The following is a 21,245-nucleotide window of genomic DNA, read 5'->3' as shown; positions in this document are numbered from 1 at the left end:
ATCAACCTGCTGGAGCTCAGAGCAGTTCATCTGGCTCTCACGTCCTTTGCTCCATCGATTCAGGGGAAATCTCTCCTAGTACAAACGGACAATACAACGACAATGTATTATCTGAACAAACAAGGAGGAACAAGATCCCTGCCCCTATCTCGGGAGTCTCAGGCCATTTGGCATTGGCTCTTAGCGAGGGTAATGTCTCTTACAGCAATTCATCTACCAGGGCAGCAAAACGTGGAGGCGGACTTCCTAAGCGGAACCCTCGAGGATGCCCACGATTGGGTTCTTCACGACGAGGTCGTCGAAGACATCTTCGTTCAATGGGGTCGGCCTCAGTTAGATCTCTTTGCAGACGAGGAAAACAAGAAATGCCCAGACTTCGCGTCCAGGTTCCACCCTCCGGGGTCTCGAGGGAATGCCCTGTTGATCGACTGGTCAGGGATATTTCTCTACGCCTTTCCACCGATTCCTCTCATACCAGCTGTGATAAACTCTACAGATCCAACACCCGAATGATTCTCATAGCCCCGCAATGGCCTCATCAGTTCTGGTACACGGATCTCCTCAACCTATCAGAACAACCGCACAGGAGGCTGCCGTGCAGACCGGATCTCCTTTGCAGGCTGTGAGGCAGGATACTTCACCCCAACCTTCCCTCTCTGAGCTTGACAGCGCATGGCTCCTGAATTCCTGCAGTATGGGCATCTAGGGCTCTCGCAGGAGTGCATGAACATCTTAAGGGAGTCCAGACGACCTTCCAGGCGGCGTTCTTACGCGTTCAAGTGGAAGAGGTTCTACATATGGTGTCGTCAGCAAGGTCAGAATCCTATACTGGCTCAGGAGGAGGTCATACTGTCTTACCTGCTCCATCTGGCGAAATTGGGTCTGCAGGTGTCATCTATTAAGGTACATTTATCTGCCATTACATCCTATCGTAAGTCACCTTCTCAGGAATCCTTTTTTACAAGACCAGTAGTCAACGATTTCTTAGAAGGTTTGAAAAAGGTTTTTCCACCCATTCGAAAACCCTTTCCTCCATGGGAACTAAGCATAGTATTATCTAGACTCATGGGCCCTCCTTTCGAACCTATCCACAAAGCTTCTTTGCAACACCTTACGTGGAAGACTGCTTTTCTCGTAGCCATTACTTCAACGAGGAAGGTCAGTGAAATTCAGGCTTTCTCCTCCAAGGAACCGTACACGGTTTTCCATGGAAATAGAGTGGTTCTACCAAAGGTGGTGTCGGATTTTCACATCAATCACACTATTTCACTACCAACTTTTTTCCCCAATCCAGATACTCCGGCAGAGAAAGCTTTGCACTCTCTGGATTTGAAAAGAGTGCTAAAATTTTACTTGGATAAGACCAAATTGATTAGACGATCACCACCTTTTTGTAAATTACGGTCATATGAGAACAGGCGATGCAGCCTCAAAACGAACCATATCTAGATGGATAGTTTCATGTATAGTTACTGCATATCAATTGGCTAACAAACAGTTATTGGCTAGGCCTAAGGCTCATTCGACAAGAGGAAAAGCGGCTACTGCTGCCCTCCTTAATAATGTTCCAATCTCTGAAATCTGTAAGGCTGCTACATGGAAGTCTGTACATACATTTACTAGGCATTGCTGTTTGGACTCAGATGCCAGAGCAGACGCTCAAGTTGGGCAAGCGTCTCGGAGAAATTTGTTTGCATAGTGTATATATTTTCCTGCACTTCTATTAGACAGTCTGCAGAGATAAGGGATGGGCTTGCTAATCTATTTAATGTTTATGACTATTGATGAGGATACCCTGGAAGAGAAGGATAAGTTACTTACCTGTAAATCCTAGTTCTCTTCCAGGGGTATCTTCATCAAAGTCATAAACAACCCACCCTCCTCCCCGGACGCAAGTCTCCTAGAAGTGCAAGACAGACTATCGCTCTAATCGCTTGGATACGTTGTCACGTAAAAAAGAACTGACCTAATTGTGAACCAACTGTCACCTCTCCTTCACCCCCGAGGCATGGTGGGATACTGGAGGTGCTCATGGTCTTAAAGGCACGCTGCCAGAATTTTATGGTTCTCCTGTGTTAACCTGCATGCAGCCTATTGGCTAATAATGCTCGATTGTTTTTCTATGCAGTTGTTTCCCTTTATTTCACTGATGTTGCTACTGCTTCTTTCCCTGGGCCCAGTTATGGGGCTTTGGAAAGTTTCTTCTCTCATTGTAATTTTGAAAGGGACTGTTTAAAAAAAAAAAAAAAAAAAAAAACTCCATAAAAATAAAGCATTTTAGCCTGTTTATGAATATAGTATGCATTGCTGTTGTACACATGTATACACGAGTTTGGTATGAAAAGTGTTTACTAAAAATGCTATATATATATATGTTCGATGGCATGTGTAGCTGCAGATACACATGCTGTGCACATCCCGCCATCTGGTGTTGGGCTCGGAGTGTTACAAGTTGTTTTTCTTCGAAGAAGTCTTTTCGAGTCACGAGACCGAGGGACTCCTCCCATTTCGACTCCATTGCGCATGGGCGTCGACTCCATCTTAGATTGTTTTTTTTCCGCCATCGGGTTCGGACGTGTTCCTTTTCGCTCCGTGTTTCGGGTCGGAAAGTTAGTTAGAATCTAGGAAAAAACGTCGGTATTTGCGTTCGGTATCGGGTTAGTTACAACAGATCGACACCGAATTTTGAAGAGCTCCGGTGGCCCTTCGTTTTTTTTTTTCGATCCCCCGTCGGGGCCTGGTCGGCCTGGCCACGTGTGACTTCAAGGCTGATGGAACGGACCCCATTCCGCTTCTGTCCAAAATGCCATAACAAGTATCCGTATACGGATCAGCATCTGGTCTGTAACTTGTGCTTGTCTCCAGAGCACAAGGAAGATACTTGTGAAGCCTGTCGAGCGTTTCGGTCGAGGAAGACATTAAGAGACCAAAGAGCCAGAAGACTGCAGATGGCGTCGACGCCGACAGGACAAGAGCATTTCGAGGAGGAAGAAGAAGCTTTCTCCATCCACGAGTCGGACTCGGAAGAGTTCGAGGCCGAAGAAATGCCGAAAACCGTGAGTAAGACGTCGAAACATAAGACTCACAAAAAGACAACAAAAGCCCAGGGGACGCCACCGCCAACAGGCCATGGCTTAACCCAAAAAATAGGTGACCGATCCAAGGCACCGAAAAAGGGCACGCTTGTGTCGAAGTCATCCGACTCCGGTCGAGACACAGCAATCTCGGACCCGAGACATCGGCTCCGAGAAATTTCTGCACCGGGACAGTGGCACCGAAGAAGTTCGGCACCGAGACACCACCACGCCGAAAATAAAAAAGGTTTCTTCGGAGCCTAAAAAGACATCCGAAAAAGTTTCGGTTCCGAAACATCCATCCTCGGAGCCGAAAACAGGTTCCTATACAGAGGAACAAGGATTGTCCTCCCAAGTGCAAAAGCATAAATTCGGAGAGGAACTTGAAGCAGTAGAGCCAGACTATACTCAAAGAAGGCTCCACATTCAAGAAGACACAGGGAAGATAACCACTCTTCCCCCAATTAAAATAAAAAGAAGACTTGCCTTTCAAGAAAAGGACAAGCAGCCACAGGCAAAGGTAGCAAGAAAAACAACTCCACCACCGTCTCCACCACCATCAATGCACACATCACCGGTAACAACTCCTCCAATGATGCACTCCCCGACTCATACTACAATGAGTCAAGATGATCCTGATGCTTGGGACCTTTACGATGCTCCATAATCGGACAACAGCCCAGACTCGTACCCTGCGAGGCCATCACCACCTGAGGACAGTACATCTTATACACAGGTGGTCGCAAGGGCAGCTGCTTTCCATAACGTCACCTTGCATTCCGAACCAATTGAGGATGATTTTTTGTTTAACACGCTATTCTCCACTCATAGCCAATACCAAAGCTTACCTATGCTCCCAGGAATGCTAAAACATTCAAAAAAATCTTTCAGGATCCTGTTAAAGGCCGAGCTATAACTCCAAGGGTGGAGAAAAAGTACAAGCCACCGCCAACAGATCCAGTTTATATTACAACACAGTTAACACCAGACTCAGTAGTTGTCGGGGCAGCTCGGAAGAGAGCGAACTCTCATACCTCAGGGGACGCACCACCTCCAGACAAGGAGAGTCGCAAATTTGATGCTGCGGGCAAAAGGGTTGCAGCACAAGCGGCAAACCAATGGCGCATTGCCAATTCACAAGCACTTTTGGCAAGATACGATAGAGCTCACTGGGATGAGATGCAACATTTCATAGAACACTTACCCAAAGAGTTCCAGAAAAGAGCACAATAAGTGGTGGAAGAAGGACAAAGTATCTCTAATAATCAGATACGGTCTTCAATCGATGCAGCAGATACGGCTGCAAGGACAGTAAATACTGCAATAACAATAAGAAGGCACGCATGGCTGCGTAAGTCAGGATTCAAGCCGGAAATTCAACAAGCCGTGCTAAATATGCCATTTAATGAACAGCAGTTGTTTGGGCTGGAAGTCGACACTGCTATTGATAAACTCAAGAAAGACACTGATACAGCAAAAGCCATGGGCGCACTCTACTCCCCGCAGAGCAGAGGCACATTTCGCAAAACACCTTTTAGGGGGGGTTTCGAGGGCAACCTACAGAAACCACAACATCACAAACAAGGCCCACTTACCAAAGCCAATATCAGCGGGGAGGTTTTCGGGGGCAATATAGAGGGGGACAATTCCAGAAAAATAGAGGAAAGTTCTAAAGCCCCAAAACTCCTCAAAATAAGCAGTGACTTACAAGTCACACATCCCCATCACATAACACCTGTGGGGGGGAGACTAAGCCAATTTTACAAACATTGGGAGGAGATAACAACAGATACTTGGGTACTGGCAATTATCCAGCATGGTTATTGCATAGAATTTCTCAAAATCCCTCCAAATGTCCCACCGAAAACACACAATATGTCAAAACAACATATAGATCTTCTAGGATTAGAGGTTCAAGCATTGCTACAAAAAGAAACAATAGAATTAGTGCCAAAACAACAGTTAAACACAGGAGTTTACTCACTGTACTTTTTAATACCCAAAAAAGACAAAAGTCTAAGACCTATACTAGATCTCAGAACATTAAATACATCCATCAAATCAGACCACTTTCACATGGTTACATTACAAGACGTAATCCCACTGCTCAAACAACAAGACTACATGACAACACTGGATCTAAAGGATGCATATTTCCATATACCAATACATCCTTCACACAGAAAGTACCTAAGGTTTGTATTCCAAGGGATACATTACCAATTCAAAGTATTGCCATTCGGAATAACAACTGCGCCAAGAGTTTTTACAAAATGCCTGGCAGTAGTAGCTGCACATATCAGAAGGCAGTAAATACATGTGTTCCCGTACCTAGACGATTGGTTAATCAAAACCAACACGCAAATACAGTGTTCACAACACACAGAATATGTCAAAAAAAAACCTACACAAACTAGGTTTATCGATCAACTACCCAAAGTCACACCTTCTGCCGTGCCAAACACAGCAATACCTTGGGGCGACAATCAACACTGCAAAAGGGATTGCCACTCCAAGTCCACAAAGAGTTCAAACATTTCACAATGTGATACAAGCCATGTATCCAAAACAAAAGATACAGGTCAAAATGGTAATGAAACTGCTAGGCATGATGTCTTCATGCATAGCCATTGTCCCAAATGCAAGGCTGCACATGCGGCCCTTACAACAGTGCCTAGCATCACAATGGTCACAAGCACAGGGTCAACTTCTAGATCTGGTGTTGATAGACCGCCAAACATACATCTCGCTTCAATGGTGGAACAGTATAAATTTAAACCAAGGGCGGCCTTTTCAAGACCCAGTGCCACAATACGTGATAACGACAGATGCTTCCATGACAGGGTGGGGGGGGCACACCTCAATCAACACAGCATCCAAGGACAATGGGACATACAGCAAAGACGGTTTCACATAAACCACTTAGAACTGTTAGCAGTATTTCTAGCGCTAAAAGCATTTCAACCCATAATAACCCACAAATACATTCTTGTCAAAACAGACAACATGACAACAATGTATTACCTAAACAAACAGGGAGGGACACACTCGACACAGTTGTGCCTCCTCACACAAAAAATATGGCATTGGGCGATTCACAACCACATTCGCCTAATAGCACAATTCATTCCAGGAATTCAGAACCAGTTAGCAGACAATCTCTCTCGGGATCACCAACAGATCCACGAATGGGAGATTCATCCCCAAATACTAAACTCTTACTTCCAGATTTGGGGAACACCACAAAAAGATCTATTTGCAACAAAAGAAAACGCAAAATGCCGATACTTCGTATCCAGGTACCCACAAGATCAGTCTCAGGGCAATGCGTTATGGATGAGCTGGTCAGGGATATTTGCTTACGCTTTTCCCCCTCTCCCACTCCTTCCATATCTAGTAAACAAATCGAGTCAAAACAAACTCAAACTCATACTAATAGCACCAACATGGGCAAGACAACCTTGGTACACAACACTACTAGACCTCTCAGTAGTGCCTCATGTCAAACTACCAAACAGACCAGATCTATTAACACAACACAAACAACAGATCAGACATCCAAATCCAGCATCGCTGAATCTAGCAATTTGGCTCCTGAAATCCTAGAATTCTGACACTTAGACCTCACCCAAGAATGTATGGAGGTCATAAGGCAAGCTAGAAAACCTACCACTAGACACTGCTATGCAAATAAGTGGAAAAGATTTGTTTATTACTGCCATAATAATCAAATTCAACCCTTACACGCTTCTACCAAAGATATAGTAGGATACTTACTACATTCGCAAAAGTCAAAGCTAGCTTTCTCTTCCATAAAGATACATCTTACCGCAATTTCAGCTTACCTGCAAATTACGCATTCAACTTCATTATTTAGGATACCAGTCATAAAAGCGTTCATGGAAGGACTAAAGAGAATTATACCACCAAGAACACCACCCGTTCCTTCATGGAACCTCAACATTGTCTTAACACGACTCATGGGTCCACCTTTTGAGCCCATGCACTCTTGTGAAATGCAATACTTAACGTGGAAAGTTGCATTTTTAATTGCCATCACATCTCTAAGAAGAGTGAGTGAAATTCAAGCATTTACCATACAAGAACCATTTATTCAAATACACAAAAATAAAGTAGTTCTATGGACAAATCCTACATTTTTACCAAAAGTAATCTCACCGTTCCACTTGAATCAAACGGTAGAATTACCAGTGTTTTTCTCACAGCCAGATTCTGTAGCTGAAAGAGCACTACATACATTAGACATCAAAAGAGCACTAATGTACTACATTGACAGAACAAAACTAATTAGAAAAACAAAACAACTATTTATTGCCTTTCAAAAACCTCATACAGGAAATCCAATTTCAAAACAAGGCAGTGCTAGATGGATAGTTAAGTGCATTCAAACCTGCTATTTTAAAGCTAAAAGAGAGCTGCCTATTACACCAAAGGCACACTCAACCAGAAAAAAAGGTGCTACCATGGCCTTTCTAGGAAATATTCCTATGAACGAAATATGTAAAGCAGCAACATGGTCTACGCCTCATACATTTACCAACCACTACTGTGTAGATGTGTTAACTGCACAACAGGCAACAGTAGGTCAAGCTGTACTAAGAACATTATTTCAAACTACTTCAACTCCTACAGGCTGAACCACCGCTTTTGGGGAGATAACTGCTTACTAGTCTATGCACAGCATGTGTATCTGCACCTACACATGCCATTGAACGGAAAATGTCACTTACCCAGTGTACATCTGTTCATGGCATTAGTCGCTGCAGATTCACATGCGCCCACCCGCCTCCCCGGGAGCCTGTAGCCGTTTACAAGTAGATCTTGAGCATTTGTACTTTTGTAAATATATTACTTTAAAATTCATTATATACATACGTATTCACTCCATTGCATGGGCACTATTACTAGCATACACAACTCCTACCTCACCCTCTGCGGGGAAAACAATCTAAGATGGAGTCGACGCCCATGCGCAATGGAGTCGAAATGGGAGGAGTCCCTCGGTCTCGTGGCTCGAAAAGACTTCTTCGAAGAAAAACAACTTGTAACACTCCGAGCCCAACACCAGATGGCGGGATGTGCACAGCATGTGAATCTGCAGCGACTAATGCCACGAACAGATGTACACTGGGTAAGTGACATTTTCCATTTCGAGCATATTTCATACTTGTACATGTGTGTATTTTATGTATGCTCCGGGGTCCCCGCACGGGGCGGGAATATTCAATGTTTATGACTTTGATGAGGATACGCCTGGAAGAGAACTAGGATTTACAGGTAAGTAACTTATCCTTACCTGGTCGTCCCGTAGGCTAACATGGGAACTCAAAAATGGAACATTACAAAAGCAGGACCAGGCAGGTGGAACCAGTCCCCAGCCATGGAACACCTATTTCTAAAGGAGAGGAGGTTGCACCCCTCTCCCGCAGGAAATCCTTTGTTCTGTCTTCCCCTTCTTGAGCTGGTCAAGCAACAGGAGGGCAGAATCCTGTCTGAGGGGCTGCAGCAGCGTGGGCTGCTCGCAGACTGTTGAAGACTGGTTAGAGCAATACTGGAGGGTCCTCTAAGGAGCCCCCAAATGGCATGGAATCATGCCACCATTACTGGCATCAGTGTTGGAGTATGATTCCGACATGTTTGATACCAAACATGCCTAGGTTCGGAGTTATCATTATGTAGCTGGACCTATGGCCAGTACATAGCTAAAATTACTTACTTGCACTTAAGGTCCAGGGGATTAGAACTGGAGTTCGTAGGGGCACCTCTGCTACTGCTCTGCTCCTGCAGGGGTGCCCACACATTGTGGGACCTGCACTCTGCCCTTACGGCTGGAAGGGCCTGCCATAGTGGTGACTTACAGTGGCCTGGTGTAGTGACCAGCAGTAAAAGGGTGGTTGCACCTTTTCACACAGGCTGTAAATGGCAGGCCTGAAGACACCGTTTGCATGGGCTTCCATGGATGGCATAATACATGCTGCAGCCCTTGGGGGACCCCTGGTGTACCAATGCTCTGGGTATCTAAGTACCATATATTAAGGACTTAGTGGTACATTAGTATGCCAATTGTGGGGTGTAAAGAGTACCAAGACACCCAAGTTTAAGGGAGAGAGCACAGCCGCTGGGTTCCTGGCAGGATCCCAGTGAAAACAGTCTAAGCACGCTGACAACAGGCAAAAATTGGAGGTGACCGTGCCAGAAAGAGACTTTCCCACAACAATATATTATCTGCATATAGAGATATGCGTTCTTCCCAGAATACTCCCCGTCTCCACCCTCCACACATGCGCATTCATCCTTAACTATTCTGTCAGGCCCTCTAATGCCAAAGCAAAGAGCATCTTAGATAAGGGGCAGCTGTGCCTGGTGCCTCTCTGAATGGGACTGTCTCTGGAGAGAGTCCCAATTATCTTTGGCTGGACTCTGGGGTCTTTATATAGGAGGGATGCCTACTTTATAAATTTAGGTCAAAACTAAATTTTTGCCAGGATGGCAAACAGGAAGGGCCACTCTGTAGAGTCGAGGGCCTTGTGGGCGTTTGGTGACGCCCCCGCCCAGTGGCTCTTCAAGCCCCTCCTCTGCCTTGATATTATTATAGAGACTAGAGAGATTTAGTTTGGTTGCCCTGAGAGGTATGAAACCAGTCTGGTCCGGTCTATGAGCTCGAAGATCACCCCCTGTAGCCTGTTTACCAACACCTTAGCTATAACTTTGGTATCTGCATTTAGCTGGGCGATAGGTCGGTAGGAGTCAAATCTATCTTTAGGTTTGCCTGGCTTGGGGATAAACACTATGGTGGCAGTGCACAAGTCTTTAAGTTTTCCCTTTTTCTATATACATTCTGTGCAACTGCTTCATTTTTCTACCAACCTTTCGTTTAAAGAATTCTTTCTCCTTAGGCCTTCCTTTACTGTATTTTTCGTTCAGGTAGGCCCAGTGTGCATCTTAACATATTTGCTCACTTTATAGCTTATCTAGCTACCCCCATTCTTAGGAGGGATCCTAGGTCCTGACAAATGACCCAGACCATTTTGGCCATATGAGAGGGCAGAAACAGGTTGGCCATATAATTTTAGATGACACCTTGAACCATTATATTCAGGAGTGTCTCAATGGTTTTAAATCTTACCAACAAACACAGCCATTAAAGTAATAGAATACACCGGTAATTTGTTAGGTAATTTTAGTTTTATCTTCCCATTCAACTGCATCCCAGCTCCATTCAGCAAGAGTGAACTTCAGCACTCCCTCAGAGTTCTTTTAACAATGAGGTTGGGTCCACCCAGGTGGTACCATCCTACCTGGGTGGGGATAGGTGGTCAAAGGATGAAACATGACACTGTTATGTGCGTGAGACCACCTATTCCATAAGGGGAACACCCCTATCGAGCACACAGCCACTATTACCATATCCCATGCCGATAACTAGATCACCACGTGCGTGATCTGATGATGAACTGAACAGGCCAGATTTGCCTGTTCACTGTATTCCCCATATACGTTGTGTTGTTACTGCAAATGGCACTGCAGACAATGCTACCGGCGTGCCACATGTGCCATTGGCACCACTGACTGCATCACAGCAGACATCGCCTCCACCCCAGCCACTGTCTCCACCTCTGATGGAGCCAAACCCAACTCCTCCGGAGAAACTGCTACTGATACCCCACCACTCCAGAAGAGAGGCACAAAGGCTAATAGAGGATGACAAATACCTTTTGGGTGACACATCCTTAGGAGGATCCACATGCAGAAGATGTGGAGGACTGCACATTGGACCCAGATTTTGCAGTTTGAAAGACAAACGTGGGCTTCATAGCTTCAGGAAGTGGGAATTGCTATCTCCTACGAACCTTCCCCCACTGGAGGTGACCACCCATCATGGTCATCAAGAGGGCAGCGGCCATGTTGGACCTGCTGCTGTTATCAACGGAAGTCAAATTAAACATTCTAACCGAAGTCCTGCACTCCACTTCCCACATGGCGGAAACATTGCTTCAGGTCAGTGAAGAGCTGATAAAGCTCATATAAGCAGTATGGGGGAAGTCGATGACTATTATGCCATTTCATGACCAATTACCCTGTGATATATAGTAGCTCCTGGCGATCCCAGCTGCTTTCAGCTCTCCCATCACCAGAGAGTTTAAGGATGCACACTTATTGTTCTTCAAAGCTGGCATTGGGCTCCTTGAATCAAAGAAAATGAAACAATTACGAAGAAATTACTTTTTTCGTGCAAGCAAACTCTCAAGGCTTTTAATGCAACCTGTCTTTTTGGTGCATATGTACATGCTCTGTTGAATTCAGCACACACAGTCAATCCTGCTCTATTGGGTGACTTGCAACCACTCTTTACAGAGCTGATTGGGGGTGGTCAGGTAACTGCAAAGCTCGTAGTACAGTCTGGCCTGGATACTGCTGATAGAGTAGCAAGAGCCATAGGGACATCCATTTCCCTACATATTCTTGCCCAGTTAATTCATCAAGGGAAAACCCTGAATTTAAAGACGACAATTATAGGTCTTGGTTCGACTGATCTTGTCTCTTTGGTGCAAAACCTGACTCTGCACTGGTGAGTTTCAAGGACAGTAAAGTCTTCAGACCGGAGATCACTGTTAGCTTTGGAATTTGTGTGGCTTCAGCAGGGGCTTTTTATTTTGGGGTCATCCGCAGTTTGGCAATCAACACCAGCAGCTTCAATGGGAGAACTCTGTACAAACAATATAGAGGAAGAGGCAAAGAACAAACATGGGCTCTCCCTGCCTCCTCTTCACCTTCCTCTTCTGCTGCCACCGCAGAGAAGCAACCCTAGTTGCACATTAACAGGATCATGCACAGCTCAGAGGGCCATTACTTCAGACCTTTGGGGTTTGCAAATTGAGAAGGGGGTATCCACTACCCTTTCAACAGATGTCCCCTCTTGTCTAAATGCACTCCAGCCAGACCATCTGTGGGTCCTCCAACAAGATGTTCAGTCCTTGTTCCAAAAGGACGAAGTGGAATTGGCTCTAGAGCTGGAACAGAGTCAGGGTTGCTACTCCCTGTCGTTCCTGGACCTCAAAAAAGACACGGGTCTTCACCAAGTCCTAGACATGACAGCTAAAAAGCTTCTGCAATAGATGATTGCAGTGAAAAGTTGTTGTTCAGCAGAACTGCTGATAACAGTTGGATTGTCTATTAAAAACATTGTTATTTGAATACTTTTTAAAAATCTTCTTTAAATGTTGCCATATCAGTGACTGATTTTCCAAATGGATAAAAGCTTTCTGGTGAATAATACATTTTGTTGTCTCCTGCAGTTATGTGGAATGGACCAGTTCTGGGGCATTGCTCTTAGAGCAAATTCCTGCGATGTCAGTCGAGCGGCTATTCAGTACATCAACTCCTATTATATTAATGGTGAGCTTATCTTTTTTGTGTAAGATCTATCTAAAAAGTAGGTTTTAATGAAGATGTATCTTTCTGCAGATGTTTTTATTTTGTGATACATTTTGATGTCAAATTAATGTTGGAGTCCCTTAAATGTAATTATCGTGCTGTAGTAATGAAGTTCTCAGAATGTTAAATGCCTTGTTTGTGCTTTTTTTTATTTAACATGTAATTTCCTGGGGAATTGTCTTGTATCACTACCTCATTCTCATCTTTCTTTCAAATTACTCTTCTGCTTCAGTCATAGGGGGTATATACTTGTGTAGTGACTATATTTTTGTATGGTTGTCCTGTGCGAAATACACCTGAGCTTATAGGACGCGGTTCCTATAGAAAACATCTCTTTTAAAGTAAAACCCTTCGACAACCCTTTCTGTTTATATGATTACGAAGTGTAACATTTTTTGCCTCTCTTTCTGATTGTACTTTAAGGGAAACGTCTTTTTTCATAGGATACTGATGGCAGTCATAGTCCATTTGAGTAAAGGCACCTTGTGGCAAAGACATGAATGCATACGTAAACATCTGTTTTTATTTTATTGTATTTATTTAGGGTGATCTATGCCTACCGAATAGGATTATGGCATGACAGCCTGAGCTAAGAGCTTCTAGGTCAAGCAGTAGCATGGCCGGGAATTCTTCAGTGTGCCACATTGGCCAGGCACTGCTTCAGCACTAAGGTGACCTGAGAGCTAGGCTGCCTTTATGATTTATGCTGGCCTTGCCACTGGTGTACATGCTGGGCCCTGTATCTGGATCTATCCCAACCTATCTGAAAGAAATAACACTGATCTCAGTTCTGAGTTGCAGATTCTGCCTCAGTTTGCTCACTTTACCCAGTCAGGTATGGAGCAAACTCACCTGATGCTTCCCCGCGAGCCATCTCATAGTATTGGTGCAGGGTAGTCTTCTGACACCACCAGACAAATGGGACCAAATGGAGGTAAAATATTTATTAATCAAGTAATACAAAAATAACTATATTAATAGTAAGTAACACAATCCAAGTTATCCTAGTTGTTAGCAGATATCCTATATTTTATAGGTTCTCTAATTGTAGCATCAGGTTAAATGAAAGAAAGAAAATGAAAAGGATAGTAAATGGGGAGAAGTGCATTGAATGGAAGCGATGACAGATTACTAGTTAACCTTGCAGGAGTAATGGCAGATGGAAATTAATTAATGTGTGTTGGCCTACATATTTGTGTGTGATCACAGAGGGATCATTTACTAGATGGTTTGTGATAAGTTTACAAGATGTAATACTCATCAGATTCAGGGGCATGGCTGTAACACAGTTAAAGATGGAGATGGAGATGAAAGTGGTAGAGAGACTATCTTGACAGTGAAGGCAAATCAAGAGGTGGGTTGTCAGAAGGTTATGACATTGGCTGACATTTAAGATGGCTTAGACTTTTACATCAATTCATAAAAATGAGCCAAAGTCTAATTCCATTATTTGTTGGGTTTATAATTGTTCTGTAGTAAAACTTTGCAATGGTCTGGTATTGTAGGTCATCACTTAGCACAAGGGCTCTTAATGTGTTTTCCTGTTAAACAGTACCATTTTGAATCATTTAACCACATGGTTGAGCAGGCTCTTGTCTTCACTATTCGGGTGAAGTTCATCTGAGTCAAGAATGTACAAAGATGACAGTATGGCAATTTTAAGTTGTATCCTCACACTGAATAGATTGCCATGTTTCTGACAGATACATCTGCCTGCATATTCCTCACCTTTTGAAAATCCATCCGAATCTGGACACTTTTTAATATCGCTCTCATGCCGGTAGGGCATGCCAGCGCCACCTTTGCTCTGCACAGTTCTCCACGTGACGTCCTAGAGGCATAAAGAACCCCCATTGGTGAGATGACGTCAGTTCCATTTTTTCTGGGCTGCCAAAGTCGTCTTATTCAACAATTTTTTACGTTATTTTCTTTAAGGTGGAGTTTTCTTCAAAATATTGACTGCCCAAACAGTAGAAATTCAAGGAATGTAGAGACTATGATGGCAAGATGTCTATCACTCATACTCATGTCTTCTATCTCTGGTGCCTTGGATCTGACCACAACATTGACACTTGTTACTCTTATCAGAAGATGAATCTCAAGGAGCGTGAAGCCAAGATGTTTTTGACTTGAGCGCAAGATAAGGGACTTGGTCGAAGAAAATCTCATCCAAAAAAGAAGTCTATCGCCCCACCCCATTGAGTCTTCAAAAAGAAAATACAAAAAGAGAAGACATGAAGCCCATTGAAGATCTTCCAAAAGCACATCTCCACCACCAGCTTCACATGGTTCAGCTCAAAACTAACCTAGAGATGAAGAACAACCAGTGAAAGTAGGTCTGACTCCGGCTTCACCGTCGCCACCAGTAAATTCAGTGGACCCGGCTTTGGCTCCAGCAAATGTTCCACCTGTGGCTTCATCTCCAAAAACCCCAGTATGGACATCTGTACCCAGAATGTCCTGCCCCTGGGATGAATCCTTCCCTGTTTTTCATTGTAACGTTCAGTCTTTTTAACAGAGCGATTATCCCCTTTGGTGCGTCTGTCTTGCCCATTGGACAGATGTCCTACATGTTGGTTGGATTGTTAATGTCCTATCAGTAGGCTTCTTTTACACCATTTATGCCACTGCCTCAAGTGTCTTTGGTTCCTACAATACCATCACCAGTGGCTCCAACATAGAAGTCGACTCCCCAACGTTGTGCATTCTGGTGTGGTCTCCTTTTACGTTGAATCCCAATAGATCACTGACGCCACATTAAACACCAACGGTGCCACAACCGACAGTGCCAGAACCAAAGCTGCCAGAACCAAAATCTATGCCGACGAAGCGACCCCGTCTCTTCTATGGATCCATTTTCCTTGATAGTTAATCATCATTCTAGAAAGGAAGCTCAAAGATTAATTGAAAAACAAAATGCTTCTTTTGGGAAGGATAATCCACTTGGTGACTATCCTTCTAGTAACACAGTCAAACAGATCTTTATTGACCCAATTTTAAAGGATGCTAGTGGTTAAGCTACTTCACCAAAATGAGAATTTCTAACCCCATCACAACTCCCTCCACCTAGGTGTCTTCTTACAATGCTGTTGTAAGGAAAGTTGCAGAAATGTGGGATCTTTAACTCCCATCTACAGAGGTCAAATTCAATATTTTGGCTGAGTTCCTGCATTCTTCATCTCACCCGGCGGACCCCCAGGAACTAGCCTTGCTCTGCTTCCCACAGATCCTAGGCATTTTGTACGGCTCCCCTCTTCCTATGGTAATGTCCCCTATGACCAAAGTTGTATTCCTTGCCTGGCGGGCAGCCCTGCAACATACTCAGTGGATAAATACTCTGTCACTTCTTTGACAAGGCACTTGGTTGAAAGAATTAGCAGCTCTGCAAGGATTTAGCAGATGGGATTTACCAGGCATATTTTAGCTGGGGGAATTGTGGGCGGGTACATACATGAGGTCCTTTAAAGAACCACAGGCTACCTACTAACTCTCCCATACTCAGACCGGTTTCAAGCCATGCCTGTCATCGTATGATGTCGGTGACTGATCCTCATTGGATTTGTCTGTGGTGTCTCAAGCACGACCCAAAGACGTGCTCCGAGTGCCGGGCCATTCACCCGAAGGCTTTGAGGGAGCGGTCCCTAAAGCTCATGGCGGCCCGGCACTCGACTCCGCGTAAGTCCCGGTCTCGATCGAGAGGAAGGTCTCGAGGACGGTTGCGGAGCCATCACCACTCGTCTTCTTCCAAATCATCAGGTCAAGGTAAGAAGAAGAAGAAGTCAAAGAAATCCCATTGCTTTCAGACTTCTCCCGTTGTTCGACTGATGCGACGTGAGAGGAGCATCCACACACGAGGCCTCCGTCCTCGGAGCCTGCGTCTGGGTCAGCTCAGCGCTTCCCAGAGTAATCCAGAGCCGGAGCTACCGCCACCCAACTTAGAGTTTTTTGAGACCATGCGCTTCATCTTTGGGCAGTCCGACTCCGATACGGCGCCTTCGGGAACAAGGGGTTTGAATGAGGGGTCTCTGAGTTCCGCGCCGGCGGCTTTGGCTCCGTCCACCGAGGTCACCTCTGGATCTACACCGGTGCTGGTTGCACCCTTGAAACCTTCCTTGGCGCTGGTTCGATTGTTGACACTCCCGACGTCGGTAGTGCCCACTATCGACGTTGACCTGATTCTTATCCCAGACGACTCAGACTCAGAGCAGCATCGGCCGATGCTGCCTTTGTGTTAGATGTGGCCTATCCACCCCAGGTCGGATTCAGACCCTTTTTCTTACGGGTATGAATATGGGAGGGATTGGAGGGGTTCCTGGACCCTTATGAATACCAGGATGACCCATCTTTGGACTGGGCTCAGGAATTGGGCGACACCTGTGGTCTGGATACTTCCCCTGACACTGGCAAGTTGTCTCCTCCTACCGTGGCTACGGCAGAGGGAGCGACTTATGGTATGATGGTCAGTAGGGCAGCAGAGGTCCTTGGTCTTGAGCTTCCCACTGTTGAGGTCAGGTCTAATCTTCTGACGGAGGTGATTCAGCCTGGGGCTTCTACTTCAAACCCCCTTTTGCCATTTAATGACGCTCTCACCAATGTCCTTTTGGGTACCTGATCCAAACCCAACACAGGGGCTCCTGTGAATAGGACTATTGCACGCCACCATCAGCCCGCTCCGAACGACCCTAAATTCCTGTCCCAACACCCCATGCCTGAGAGTCTTGTTATCCAGGCTTCCTCTTCCTCAGGTGCATTCCCTTCTGCACCCCTGGACAGGGAATCCAAAAGACTGGAACAGTTTGACAAGAAGTTATTTTCTTCCTCCAGTCTCGCACTGCAGTCTGTGAACACAGCATTCCCTTTGGGTCCCTATTCCCACTCTTTGTGGGATACGATTGCGCAAGTCCTGCCGCAGATACCAGAGGAGGTCCATGCTATCGTCTCCCAAGCTGTGAACGATGGGAGAGATGCAGCAAAGTTCACAATCCGTTGTGGGCTGGACACGACCGACTCTCTGGGCAGATCAGTTGCTACAACGGTGGCCTTACGATGCCACACATGGCTGCGTATTTCTGTTTTTTCTTGGGATGTCTAATAGTCACTCATGGACATGCCCTTTGATGGCTCACATCTCTTTGGAGACAAAGCAGACTCTGCCTTGGAGAGATTCAAGGATTCCCGGGCTACAGCTCGGTCCCTTGGTCTTTCCTCTGCCCCTCGCCCCCCACAGTCTGCTTTTTGGCCCTTTTGTAGCCATGGAAGGGGCTCCCTGTGCATCCTCCACCCAGCCACCGTCCCACCCATGCTGTTCAGCCTCTGCGTGGCTGGGGACATTGAATCCCACGTTGCCTGGGACAGTTAATCAGAGTCTGCCCAGTCCACCTCTGCTTCCGCTGCAGCCTCCAAACCCTCCTAGTCTGTCATCTCACTCCCATCCAGTTGGTGGCAGGATTCGCCATCACCTGCCCCACTGAGAATACATCACCACGGACAGGTTGGTTTTGGTTTTGGTTTCCCTTTCGAATCTGCTCCACCAACCATGCCTCCATCCTTCAGTCACCTTCCAGAGGATCATTTGACACTTCTCTGCCAGGAAGTTGCAGCTCTCTTGTCCAAGGGAGCTATTGAAAAGGTCCCTGTGCCCGAAGTAGGTTGTGCTTGTTATTCCTGCTACTTTCTGATTCCAAAAAAGGACGAGGGCTTACGTCCTATCCTAGACCTTCGGGACCTAAAGTACCTCCTCAAGAAGGAGAAATTCAAAATGATCACCCTGGCTCAAGTTCTGTCTGCCTTGGACCCAGGAGACTGGATAGTAGCGTTGGACTGCAGGACGCCTATTTCCACATCCCCATCCTGCCTGCCCACATACGTTGCCTACGATTCGTGGTAGGTCACAAGCACTTTCATTTACTGTGCTCACCTTCGGCCTTACCAGCACCCCTCGGGTGTTCACAAAAGTGATGGCGGTGGTTACAGTTCATCTGCGCAGGTTAGGGTCTCAGTCTTCCCCTACTGCGATGACTGGCTGTTGAAAGCAGACTCAGCCAGAAAGTCGTCTCCCACATTCAGTCTACGGAGAACCTCCCTGCACACGCTGGGGTTCACTATCAATGTGCCAAAGTCACACCTGACTCCCTGTCAGATGCTCCCTTTCATTGGAGCTGTTCTGGACACAGTGCAGTTTCGGGCTTATCCTCCCAAAGGCGAGTCCAAGACATTCAGGCTGTGAATCTGATCTTTCGGCCTCGGTCTTGGGTTTTGGTGACACTGCCTCCTGCATCCTGCTAGTAACACATGCCAGATGGCATATGCGGGCTCTGCAGTGGGACCTGAAGTTCCAGTGGACGCAGCATCAGGGGAATCTCTCCAACATGGTCCAGATCTCAGAGGGGACTGCGAAAGACCTGCAGTGGTGGCTTTCGAATCCGCATTGGGCCCGTGGCAGATCCCTCTCCCTTCCCCAACCAGATCTGTCTGCAGTGACAGATGCGTCACTTCTGGGTTGGGGCGGCCACGTAGGAGAGGTGGAAATCAGAGGGCTCTGGTCTTCAGCGGAGTCTAGGCTCCATATCAATCTTCTGGAGCTCCGGGCGATCCGGCTTGCGTTGGAAGCATTTCTTCCCTTTCTCAAAGGGAAAGTGGTGCAGTTGTTCACGGACAATACTACCGCCATGTGGTACTGCAACAAACAGGAAGGAGTAGGGTCCTAGACCCTTTGTCAGGAGGCACTACTCCTCTGGACATGGGTGGAACATCAGGGCATTACCCTGATGGTTCAACATCTGGTGGGTTCCCTCAACACCAGAGCGGACAAACTCAGCTGTCGATGCACAGCCGATAACGAATGGCGTCTCTGTCCGTAGGTGGTGAGGAGAGCCTTGGTTAGATCTATTTGCCTCCGCAGAGAACGCTCCATGTCAGCTGTTTTGCACGTTGGAGTTTCCAAGACGGCACTCGTTCGGAGACGCTTGAGTGGAACTCTGGCCTCCTTTCCGCCTATACCTCTCCTGCCCAGAGTTCTCAAGAAGATCCGGAACGACCGGGCCCAAGTCATCTTGGTGGCTTCGGACTGGGCACGGAGAGCATGGTATCCAGAGCTATTGAGCATGTCCATCGATCCTCTACTCAGACTGCCTCTTCGAGCAGATCTTCAGTCTTTAACAGGAGACGGTTCTTCACCCGAACCTGTCCAACCTTCGCCTTCATGCGTGGAGATTAAGTGGCGACAGTTGATGACTTTTGATGTTCCACCCGAAGTCTGCAATGCTATCTTGCCAGCTAGGCGTCCCTCAAACCAAACTGTATACGCCTGTTGTTGGAATAAATTTGTGGCATGGTGTACCAACAAATCTGTTGATCACCTTTCTGCCCCTCTATCTGAGATTCTTCTGTTCTTTCTTTGGCCCAGCAGGGCTTTGCTTTGGGCGCCCTTAAAGGGTATTTATCTGTCATTTCGGCCTTCCTTAGGTTACCTGATCAGCCCTCACTTTTAAAATCTCCTTTTGTAAGTAGATTCCTAAAAGGCCTCACCCATTTATTTCTTCCCACTCCATTTATCATGCCTCAGTGGGACCTCAATCTTGTCCTTACTTATTTGATGTGTACTCCCTTTGAGCCAATGCATAATTGTCCCTTGCGGCTCCTCACCTTCAAAACTGTCTTTCTTGTTGCTATCACCTCTGCTCACAGGGTGAGTGAGCTGCAGGCCATTTCCTCAAAACCTCCGTACTTGTCTGTGCACCCTGACAAAGTAGTGTTCTGGACTAAGGCTTCCCTCCTTCCTAAGGTGCTTACACCTTTTCATGTAGGCCAGTCCATCACTCTGCCTACTTTCTATGCACCCCCACACCATTCCCATGAGGAGGAGAGAGTCCACCATCTGTACTCAAAAAGAGCATTGGTGTTCTACCTCAATCGTACTAAAGATTTCCGGGTGGACGATCAACTCCTTGTTGGGTATGTGGGTGCCAAAAATGGGAAGGCGGTGCAAAAAAGTACCATCTCTCGAAGGGTGCTTTTTTTGCATCAAAATGTGCTACGTTTTGGCCAAGAAGCAATCTCCTGAGGGCTTGTGTGCTCATTCCACCAGAGCAACTGCTGCTTGCACTGCGTTAGCACGCGGAGTTCCTGTCCTGGATATCTGCCAGGCAACTACGTGGGTTTCCCTGCACACGTTTGCTAAACACTACTGCCTGGACAGTCAGGTCCATCGGGACGGCTACTTTTGTCGTGCAGGACTTCCTAGTGTGACCTTGGTTCGCAGCCCACCACTGAGGATGGCATTGGTTGGGTATCTATTCTGAGGTAAGGAATCTGCAACCTGAAGTCTCTATCAGATATATGTTACTTACCTATGGTAACAAAATATCTGGTAGAGACATATTCTAGTTGCAGATTCCTTACCACCCACCCATCCTCCCCGCTTGCGAACTGATTTCTAGGGACAGGGATTCCCCTATCCGGTCCTTAACTCTGGCGCACCAATGTCAGAGTTCTTAGCGGCTTTGCTCTTTGGCATGGAAAGTCGTTAAAAGAAACTAACGTCACTGATGCACAAGGATATTGCTCGAAGAAAAATCTCTATATCCAGTCTGACGCCTGGGGGAAATTCTTAAGGTAAGGAATCTGCAACTAGACTATGTCTCTACCAGATATTTCGTTACTGAAGGTAAGTAACTTGTACTTCAGGGCCCTACTTTTGATGCACTAGTGATCAGA

The 21,245-nt window shown here is 46.0% G+C and overlaps 1 protein-coding gene across 2 annotated transcripts in view; it reads left to right on the top strand.

The window, feature by feature from the left end:
* The window catches only part of USP34 (ubiquitin specific peptidase 34), a 1,940,069-nt gene that overhangs the window by 456,918 nt on the left and 1,461,906 nt on the right, over positions 1–21,245 (top strand). For both annotated transcript variants that reach the window (XM_069234398.1, XM_069234397.1), the window contains one exon: positions 12,392–12,491. In XM_069234398.1, coding sequence (XP_069090499.1) covers positions 12,392–12,491 — 100 coding nt within the window. The remainder of the gene's footprint in view (positions 1–12,391; positions 12,492–21,245) is intronic.

This window comes from Pleurodeles waltl, chromosome 5 (genome assembly GCF_031143425.1).
Source record: "Pleurodeles waltl isolate 20211129_DDA chromosome 5, aPleWal1.hap1.20221129, whole genome shotgun sequence".
NCBI classification, from domain to species: domain Eukaryota; kingdom Metazoa; phylum Chordata; class Amphibia; order Caudata; family Salamandridae; genus Pleurodeles; species Pleurodeles waltl.
The sequence above is the reverse complement of the archived record's forward strand: the minus strand, read 5'-3'. Positions and strand labels throughout refer to the sequence as shown.